Source organism: Gorilla gorilla, chromosome 10 (genome assembly GCF_029281585.2).
Source record: "Gorilla gorilla gorilla isolate KB3781 chromosome 10, NHGRI_mGorGor1-v2.1_pri, whole genome shotgun sequence".
In the NCBI taxonomy this organism is placed as follows: Eukaryota; Metazoa; Chordata; class Mammalia; order Primates; family Hominidae; genus Gorilla; species Gorilla gorilla.
Genome location: NC_073234.2, coordinates 43,831,602 through 43,841,397, shown reverse-complemented (window position 1 = coordinate 43,841,397; position 9,796 = coordinate 43,831,602). Strand labels below are relative to the sequence as shown.

Here is a 9,796-nt window from a genome sequence, read left to right as displayed (position 1 = left end):
TTAGACTTAAGCCTCTGACCTCGGGAGCGCCTAGCTGTAATCTTTTACCATGGCCTTGCCCTCCCCTCAGGGGCGGGGCCCCAAAACCTACCAATCAGAAAGTGGCACGCCGGCATTGGCCCCGCCCCGTCCCTCGCATCCGCCACTCAGGAGCCCCGCGGCACCGCCCCCGTCGCTCCCTCTCGCTAGGGGGTCGACGTAGTGTCGGACCCGGAAGTGGCTTTGGGTCACGAGGCTTCACGGAGGAGGTGGGTGAGTCATGCGCGCGCGCGGAGGGGAGTGTAGCGGGGGGGAGGGGAGGAAAGGGGGGCGGGGATGATGCAATGTTTGGCAACCGGTGTCTGCACGCGCACGCGCAGGGGACGAGGGTGGTGGGAGGTGCGGAGGGTGGGGGAGAGGAGAGAGGGCGGGGCGCCAGCTCCCGGCGCCCAACGGCCCCAACGGCTATCAGCCTTGGTCGCCCCTAGTCGGTCGTGAGCCTCTTTGCCGCTTGTCTCCCCCAGAAGCTGCTGTTCCGCCCACCTAGCTTTACCCGCCGTTTTACCCCCACTATAAGGGAGTCCCATATTTCTTGGCCCCTCCCAGCTAATGGGCACATAGGCCTTTTGAACTTTTCTTTTGAACGTTGGTATCCATCCACTGGGATTGTCGACACCTCGAGTCTTCTTAAAGAGGTCTCCTGGCCGGGCTCAGTGGCTTACGCCTGTAATCCCAGCACTTTGGGAGGCTGAGGAGAGCGGATCACTTGAGGTCAGGAGTTCGAGATCAGCCTGACCAACATGGCGAAACCCCGTCTCTACTAAAAATACAAAAATTAGCCGGGTGTGGTGATGCGCGCCTGTAGTCCCAGCTACTCTGGAGGCAGAGGCAGAAGAATCGCTTGAACCCTGGAGGCGGATGTTGCAGTGACCGAGATCGCGCCACTGCACTCCAGCCTGGGTGACAGAGCGAGACTACGTTTCACCAAAAACAAAAAACAAAACAAACAAACAAAAAAAAAACGGGGGTGGTCTCCTGTTCTAGCCCCGTAAATCTCCCAAAAGGGGCCGAGGTACTGGAATCCCTTGGTAGTCATTTTCCGCTACTCTCAGAACAGCGCCCTTGACTTTTACCTTGTAGTTGGTAAGCCCTCAGCCTGCCAGAAGTCATGTATTTTGCCCAGTGGACCTGATTGTGTTTGGCCACCTATTTTCCCCCACGGTACTCTTATGGCTTTCTCCAAGACCCTCTCTTGCTGTACCAGACAGCAAGTCCTGTGACTGCCTGTGTGAGGAGCGCGGCACAGGCCTGCCTCCTAGGTGTTCGGGTCGAGATTTACAGCGGAGTCTCATCCCGGGACGTGTGAGTGCACTTCAGCGCAGGACCGCCCTGGACTGGGGAGACCGGAGCCGCGATTTTAGCCTCAACTCCCCCTCACTTGCCAAGGGATCTTACCGTCCTTGTTTGTAAATTAAAATAAGCGTTGTGAAGGTAAAATGAGAACCATGAACTTGGAGGCAACTTGACCAAAAGTAAAACGCACCACCCAGAATGCAAAGTATTTTTCTTGTGCCTTGAAAACAGAGGCCATGTGGTGGCCTGTTACATATCCTGTCATACCCTCATGGGGGCAGCCAGAGTTTAAGTAGAAACTGTCACAAGGCCGGTTGTGACTGGAGTGCTGTGGCAATGACAGGTCTTTGGTTAGGCTGCTCCGTTGCTCCACAACTCCATTTCCTCTCTCGAAAATGGGGGTAGTGTGGAGGGTGGACCAGATGGTCTCTCCTGGCCTAAAGACAGACCAGGTTGTCAGTGACAGGCAGAGGTCATGTGACTTGACAGGCTGAGGTCGTGTTGTGACATGTTGACCTGGGGAGGCGGGTCAAGTCCCAGCACACTACCCGGGAAGCCTTTGGGGCGGGGCAGGGCAAGTCGCGACTTTCATCTTTCGGGGCCTGGCCCCTCCCGGACCTGGCATTCCTGGTTCCCGCAACAGACTGTGGCTTTGGAAGGGGCCCCTCCCTGAGGAGGGCTGGGATTCGCCACCAGTGGCCTGGGAAGAGGCGCAGATCCTTCCGCGGAGGGCGGGGGGGCCGCGTGGGGTGTTTGTTCTCTTGGGGATTAATGGGGGGTTGTGGGGGAGGGGTAGGCGCGCTCCCGCATGCGCACTGCGGCCCCTCCAGTTGGCTCGTCGCTGTCCGCTGGGCGGGGGCCCGGCCCCGCCCCTCTCCCGTCCGGGCAGCGGCGGAGGCGGCGGCTCCTGCGGCGGCGGCTGCGGCAGCGACGGCGGCGGCGGCGGCAGCGGCAGCAGCCTGCGCAGTGCCTTCTGGGAACGGAATCCCCAGGGCTGCCCCTGGCCCCCATGGCGCATGCGCGGGAGGCCGCTCGGTGATCCGCGGCGGCGGCAGCGGCGCTTCCTGCTAGGACCGGCCGGGGCCGTACCGGAGGCTCGGGCTCCACCGACCCTCCTCCCACCCCCTCCCACTCACCCTCTGGGCCGCGACTGCGCAGGGCGGGGCCGGCCGAACCATGGGCCGCGGTGAGTGCGGGGCCCGGCCCCCCCCACCCTGCCCCTCCCCCTCCCCTCCCCTCCTGTCCCTACCCTCTGCCCCCTCCGCGTCCTCTCGGCCCCTTTCCCCGGCCCCATCCCCACTCCCCCGCCCTCACCTGCCCCCGCCGCTTCTCCCTCTCACTGCCAGACTTCTGCCTTCCTCACCGCCCTCCCCTCAGTGCTTCGCCCACCCTCCGCCCGCCCTCTCCCCAAGTTCCTTCCTACTTCGTGCGCCTTCCCCTCCTCCTCAAGCTGAGGGAAGCAGTCTGGGTGACAGGGCGCCTTGTTGTGAGAGGGAAAGTTTGGAAGCCGCCAGTGTGGGGTGGGAGCAATGGTGAGGCTGGGGAGGATACCTGCAGGTTGGAGGGGCTTCCCCTTCTATCGGAGGACAGGCTCTCTTGGAGATAATCGGAAGCCAGTGGAATAGGAGGTTCTGAATCCCTTTGCCTTAGGCTTGAGGGAAAATCAGGAGCTTCCCAGGATCCTGGGAGAAGACTGAGCTGTGATCCTCACCTCTTAAGACCCGAATGAACTAGATCAGCGATTGTCTGACGGAGCAGGCATGGGGGGAGTTCTGCTGGTACCACCCCAGCGGGCAGTTGGGCAATTGCCTGGTGACCTGTGGGGCAATCTGTACTTTTTATATCATCTTCCTGGGTAGAGAACAACAGGAGCCAGACACTCTGGGAAACTTCCTAGTGGCCTAGCATTATGGGAATGTGCCCATACTCCTGGTTGAAGTCTTCTACTCCGAATGGAGGGAGGCCTTGCCCTTCATATGCCTAAGAATTGGGCTAGACTTTCTTGGTCCCAGGGAGCTGAGGTTCTGACCCTCTGGTCCCTAGGGACTGGGCTTGGAAAGGATGGTTGTAGACTAAGCCAGCAGATCCCCGAGATCTTTATAGGTGCCTGCCTCACATTGTTAAGGATCTTTCTCTTGAGAGGGTGCTGGGCTGTGGTGCTCTTTAGAGTTGGGCAGACTCCTGACAGTCCCATCTCTCTACTTGCGTTGCAGGTGTGGGCTAAGCTGGTGGCCCCGGCTTTAGACTGGACCCCACAATGTTTGCAGAGATGTTCAGGTAGCTGTGGTGATACGGCAGAGGACTCCTCAGTCTCCCTCCCAGCTGAGGGGTTCCCCTTGCTCCTCTGGGGCTTCCCCTGAGTTTTCTTGGGTCTCCCCACAACCTTTGCCTTCCTGGAGTCCTCTCTCAGGTACTTCGCCCAGTTTAATCCTCCTAGTGCCTACATGGATGTCTGTGTTATCAGGCACGCGGGAGCTGATTACACACAATGAATGGGGGCAATGAGAGCAGTGGAGCAGACAGAGCTGGGGGCCCTGTGGCCACATCTGTCCCCATCGGCTGGCAGCGCTGTGTGCGAGAGGGTGCTGTGCTCTACATCAGGTACGGATCTTCACAGGTCCCCAAGCTCTGCCACTCCAGTTGCCCGGGTTTTCTTTCTTCCGTTTCTTCTCTCAGCTCAGCTCTCTGGTACCCGATTGCTCTCCTCTCTTCCCCTTCCTTCCTCAGCCTTTTTGCTTTCTGTAGCTCTGGGCCTTTGAATCCATTCTCCCTTTTTCTGTGTCTTCCCACATTCCTTATCCTCTGTTCTTCTAGGAGGATCTGTAACTTAAGCACTGTGCTTTAGGAATATTGCCTGATTCACTGCCAGCTAACCCCATGTCCTCTGACCCTGTCCTCTCGCAGTCCAAGTGGCACAGAGCTGTCTTCCTTGGAGCAAACCCGGAGCTACCTCCTCAGCGATGGGACCTGCAAGTGCGGTCTGGAGTGTCCACTTAATGTCCCCAAGGTCAGAGTGGTGAGGGGCGCCTGAGAGTACAGAGATAAGCTAAAAGTCTTAATGCAAATCACTGACTGAGGTAGCCCTTCTCACAGGTTCCAGCCCCTCAGGGTCCCTGTCCTTGCTTTCCACCTTACAGGTTTTCAACTTTGACCCTTTGGCCCCGGTGACCCCGGGTGGGGCTGGGGTGGGGCCAGCATCAGAGGAGGACATGACCAAGCTGTGCAACCACCGGCGGAAAGCTGTTGCTATGGCAACTCTGTACCGCAGCATGGAGACCACCTGCTCACACTCTTCTCCTGGTGAGTCTTCTGCCACTTTACAGAAGACCGAGGAAAACCTAAGGGCTTGGAAGGCTGATGGTGGGAGGAGTTCCTTGAGAGGGAGCAAAGAGAAAGGGGAGTGGGTGGGGAGCTGCATGTTGAGAGGAGGGCACAGGGAGGTTGGGAACTTGTGGGAGATGGGACTAGAGAAGACAAAAGAGTTTTTGGAAGGGGAGCCACAGGCTGATCCTTCATTTTTCATTTATTGCAGGAGAGGGAGCGAGCCCCCAAATGTTCCACACTGTGTCCCCAGGGCCCCCCTCTGCCCGCCCTCCCTGTCGAGTTCCTCCTACAACTCCACTTAATGGGGGTCCTGGCTCCCTTCCCCCAGAACCACCCTCAGTTTCCCAGGCCTTTCCCACTCTAGCAGGCCCTGGGGGGCTTTTCCCCCCAAGGCTTCCTGACCCAGTCCCTTCTGGGGGCAGTAGCAGCCCCCGTTTCCTCCCAAGGGGCAATGCCCCCTCTCCAGCCCCACCTCCTCCACCTGCTATCAGCCTCAATGCTCCCTCATACAACTGGGGAGCTGCCCTCAGATCCAGCCTGGTGCCCTCTGACCTGGGCTCTCCTCCGGCCCCTCATGCCTCCTCCTCACCACCTTCAGACCCTCCTCTCTTCCACTGTAGTGATGCCTTAACACCCCCTCCCCTGCCCCCGAGCAATAATCTCCCCACCCACCCTGGTCCTGCCACTCAGCCACCAGTGTCTTCAGCCACTATGCACCTGCCCCTGGTCTTGGGGCCCCTGGGAGGGGCCCCCACGGTGGAGGGGCCTGGGGCACCCCCCTTCCTTGCTAGCAGCCTACTCTCTGCAGCGGCCAAGGCACAGCATCCCCCACTACCCCCTCCCAGCACTTTACAGGGCCGAAGGCCCCGTGCCCAGGCACCCTCAGCTTCCCACTCATCACTTCGTCCCTCTCAGCGTCGTCCCCGCAGACCCCCTACTGTATTTCGATTGCTAGAAGGGAGAGGCCCTCAAACCCCTAGACGGAGCCGTCCTCGGGCCCCTGCTCCTGTCCCCCAACCCTTTTCTCTCCCGGAGCCATCCCAACCAATTCTCCCTTCTGTGCTGTCCCTGCTGGGACTCCCCACCCCTGGCCCTTCCCACTCTGATGGAAGCTTTAACCTTTTGGGGTCAGATGCACACCTTCCTCCTCCCCCAACCCTCTCCTCAGGGAGCCCCCCCCAGCCCAGGCACCCCATCCAGCCCTCCCTGCCTGGGACCACCAGTGGCAGCCTCAGCAGTGTGCCAGGTATGTGAGTATTGTGGAGCCCTTCCTCATCCTGGCTGGAAAGAGGCAGCCAAGGCATTTAGGGGAATGTTCAGAGAGCTCTTTGAGGGTTTTCTGGGTTGGGGGCAGGGAGGTTGGCTTCTTTGGATGATGGGAGAAAGGGCCTCCCTTGAGCTGAATTTCTCTCCTCTTTTACAGGTGCCCCTGCCCCACCAGCTGCCTCCAAAGCCCCAGTAGTCCCCAGCCCTGTGCTTCAAAGCCCATCCGAAGGGCTGGGGATGGGGGCAGGCCCGGCCTGCCCTCTGCCTCCCCTGGCTGGTGGAGAGGCTTTCCCTTTCCCCAGCCCTGAGCAGGGCCTGGCACTGAGTGGAGCTGGCTTCCCTGGGATGCTTGGGGCCTTGCCTCTCCCTCTGAGTCTGGGGCAGCCTCCACCTTCTCCATTGCTCAACCACAGTTTATTTGGTGTGCTGACTGGGGGAGGAGGACAACCTCCCCCTGAGCCCCTGCTACCCCCACCAGGAGGACCTGGTCCTCCCCTAGCCCCAGGAGAGCCTGAAGGGCCTTCGCTTTTGGTGGCTTCCTTGCTTCCTCCACCACCCTCAGACCTTCTTCCACCTCCTTCAGCACCTCCCAGCAACCTCCTTGCCTCTTTCCTGCCCCTGTTGGCTCTGGGCCCCACAGCTGGGGATGGGGAGGGATCTGCAGAGGGAGCCGGGGGTCCAAGTGGGGAGCCATTTTCAGGCTTGGGAGACCTGTCCCCCCTACTTTTCCCCCCACTTTCAGCCCCCCCTACCCTCATAGCTTTAAATTCTGCGCTGCTGGCTGCCACCCTGGATCCCCCCTCGGGGACACCCCCCCAGGTGAGGATGGGGGTGAGTAGGTGGGACAGAACAAGATGTAGAATAAGAGCTGGGAGCTGGGAATCAAAAGCTTTCAGTTTCATTCCTGAGCTCTTCCTTGGGGCCTTTGGGGAGGCCTTAGTTCTTGGCTGGGGGTAGGATGACTGCAAGAATTGGGTCTGTATTTAATAAGCATGGCCTATCTCACTTGAGGCTTCAGTCAGATAGTGGATGTGAAAGCACTATAAATCTGTTGAGTATTTTACACGCGTAAGTGTTAGAATCATTCTTTTTTCTTAGCCCTGTGTCCTGAGTGCCCCCCAACCTGGACCACCTACCTCCAGTGTCACCACGGCAACTACTGACCCGGGGGCCTCCTCTCTGGGCAAGGCCCCCTCCAACTCAGGGAGACCCCCCCAACTCCTTAGCCCTCTGCTGGGTGCCAGCCTGCTGGGTGAGTCTGAGGGAGTGTGAATTCACACTCTTGGTGTGAAAAAGCAGGAGTAAAACTTGGGAGTAGTGGCTGAATAAATTGGGGAAGAAAGTCTTTGGCCACTGGATAAAGCCTAAAGAGAATAGTAGGTCTGCTCAGCCTAATTGGGTTTGCCTAGGGAGAGACCCCTGACTATAATTTCTCAACAGGTGACCTGTCTTCACTGACCAGCAGCCCTGGAGCCCTCCCCAGCCTGTTGCAGCCTCCTGGCCCTCTTCTCTCTGGCCAGTTGGGGCTGCAGCTCCTCCCTGGGGGGGGAGCTCCTCCACCCCTCTCAGAGGCTTCTAGTCCCCTAGCCTGCCTGCTACAGAGTCTCCAGGTGAGGGTGTGGGCATATATTTGTCAGGGAGATAATTTTTTCTCAAACTGGAAATTTAGGGCTTTTTGAGTTATAGTAGAAGAGGGATGGTATTTGAGATTGACTGAGAACTTATTTTTTTGCCAGCAGATCCCTCCAGAGCAGCCAGAAGCCCCCTGTCTACCCCCCGAGAGCCCTGCCTCAGCCCTCGAACCAGAGCCTGCCAGGCCTCCCCTCAGTGCCTTAGCCCCACCCCATGGTTCTCCCGACCCCCCAGTCCCTGAGCTGCTCACTGGGAGGGGGTCAGGGAAACGGGGCCGGAGGGGAGGAGGGGGACTTAGGGGCATTAATGGTGAGGCCAGGCCAGCCCGGGGCCGAAAGCCTGGCAGCCGGCGGGAGCCTGGCCGACTGGCCCTCAAATGGGGGACACGTGGTGGCTTCAATGGACAAATGGAAAGGTCCCCAAGAAGAACCCACCATTGGCAGCATAATGGGGAGCTGGCTGAAGGGGGTGCTGAGCCCAAGGATCCACCCCCTCCCGGGCCCCATTCTGAGGACCTTAAGGTGAGTGCAGAGTGCTGGTGGTCTGGGCTCAGGGGCTCTGAGGAAAGGTTGGGGCTGTGGTGCCTTTTTCGAAATTTCCCACACACACAGTCCATCTTTTCTCAGGTGCCCCCGGGAGTAGTCAGAAAGTCTCGTCGTGGCCGTAGGAGAAAATACAAGTGAGTGTTGGGCCTACTATAGTGCTGGCCTTTGCCTACTTTTTGGTTTGGACAGTTCTAATGTCCAAATAGTGGCTTGGTTTTCAAAAGGGCAGATTCTTATTTGAATATGAATAAGGATATTATGCCTTTACTATCCAAATGTAGAAAGTTTCCCACCCAAACTTCTGAAATTCACCTGGTGCTTGGGAGCTGTTCCTGATCATCTGTGCCCCTTATTGCAGCCCTACCCGGAACAGCAATAGCTCCCGCCAGGACATTACCTTGGAACCCAGCCCTACAGCCCGAGTAAGTGTGTGTTTGGGTGGATGGGTGTACGGGTAGGATGTAAGGGATGAGGCAGCAGGAGGAAAGGAGGGTTAGAGGGAGTGGGGAGAAAAGAAGACTTCCTGATACCTAGCAATTGACCACTTCTATCAACTTCCCCTCTGGTATTAGGCGGCTGTCCCTCTGCCTCCCCGGGCCCGCCCTGGCCGTCCTGCCAAAAACAAGAGGAGGAAACTGGCCCCATAGCAGCCATACCTGGAGCTGGATCTGACCCTGATTGGGGAGAGCTGAGTGCTGAGCCTTGGGAGCCCCTGCCAGCCACCTGCACCTGTGGACAGTGGGTGGGGGCACTACTCCCCACTCAGAGCACAAATGCAACTCCTTCCCCTACAATCCCATCCTGAGCCATTGCAGGGGGCAGGGAAGTTCACCCCCTCCCCCCACCCCCCCCCGAAGCCATGTCACTGAAAAGGCCTGGGGGGGATGGTATATGGCCCTTTCCCCACCAGGCGCTAAGGGGAACACCCCCTTCCCCAGGTCTTTTATTTGTTTAAGTTATTTTTGCACAAATGACTCTTTTATATTTAATTCGATTTCATTGCCTCCCTTCTTAAAGCCAACAGGCTCAGTTTACAAACCTGTGAGCTACTGTTGGCTGCTGCCCTCCTTCCCAGTGAAAGGTACAAAGCAATAAGCATCATGCATCCTCCCCTTACCCCTCCAACACCCCTCTGCCTCTGGCTCAGGTTGCTCAAAGCACAGATCCCCTCTTACCCCGTCCCCAGGTTTGAAACACATAGCCTCATTTCAAGGTGTAGCCAGGTTCCCCCGACTTTCCTCTGGGATATAAAAAAGGGGGTAAGGGGGCAAAGAGAGCCCTCTGGGCCTCTCCTCCCATACACACTACACTGCCCCTTCTCCCCCCATCAAAACGCTCAGAGACGTTGTGATGATGCGACTGAGGATTATGCAACGTGGTCCAACCGGAGCGGCCAGCATGACCAGCTGTCCAGGGGCTGCCTCCTGCCTTTTCTTTTGTAAAGACAAGACCCTTGGGAGTTTTAATTCTGTTTTGTACTTGCCCTGTGGGGCCTCCACTGCTTTTCTATGGGAGACACTCTTAATTTAACAGATGAGAATATTTTGAAACTCTGGCTCTGGCTCTGTACTCATTTTTTATTTAGTTCTTTGGTAAGAACAGGTTACAATTTAAATCCATCTCTTGTAGTATAGAGTGGCTTAGATTGCCTGTTATGACGAATGAATATCTATGTCCTAGTGCTGCTTCCTCCCCAG

The 9,796-nt window shown here is 57.9% G+C and overlaps 2 protein-coding genes across 18 annotated transcripts; one reads left to right on the top strand and one right to left on the bottom strand.

The window, feature by feature from the left end:
- The first annotated feature begins 137 nt into the window (after positions 1-137).
- Positions 138-9,654, top strand: MBD6 (methyl-CpG binding domain protein 6). Of its 17 annotated transcripts, none has more exons than XR_010129322.1 (15): positions 138-252; positions 3,546-3,609; positions 3,797-3,933; positions 4,237-4,339; positions 4,470-4,632; positions 4,865-5,902; positions 6,080-6,741; positions 7,021-7,174; positions 7,363-7,532; positions 7,662-8,075; positions 8,181-8,233; positions 8,458-8,521; positions 8,672-8,841; positions 9,117-9,180; positions 9,440-9,654. XR_010129322.1 is itself a non-coding variant. In XM_063693869.1 (13 exons), the coding sequence occupies exons 3-13, from the start codon at positions 3,821-3,823 to the stop codon at positions 8,744-8,746; spliced, it is 3,009 nt and encodes a 1,002-aa protein (XP_063549939.1). In that variant the 5' UTR covers positions 138-248; positions 3,546-3,609; positions 3,797-3,820; the 3' UTR covers positions 8,747-9,654. The 17 variants fall into 17 exon arrangements, 11 of the variants coding, with proteins under 11 accessions (XP_063549939.1, XP_055215251.1, XP_055215252.1 ...); XR_010129321.1 differs by lacking the exon at positions 138-252 and adding an exon at positions 2,217-2,518; XR_008670654.2 differs by lacking the exon at positions 138-252 and adding an exon at positions 2,217-2,518 and having other exon boundaries at positions 7,659-8,075.
- On the bottom strand, positions 1,460-2,455 carry LOC129526060 (basic salivary proline-rich protein 1-like). Its single transcript, XM_055359287.2, has 2 exons — positions 1,951-2,455; positions 1,460-1,769 (listed from the first exon to the last, which is right to left on the bottom strand). Exons 1-2 carry the CDS (start codon positions 2,348-2,350, stop codon positions 1,684-1,686), a joined length of 486 nt encoding a protein of 161 aa, XP_055215262.1. The 5' UTR covers positions 2,351-2,455; the 3' UTR covers positions 1,460-1,683.
- Positions 9,655-9,796: the final 142 nt, after the last annotated feature.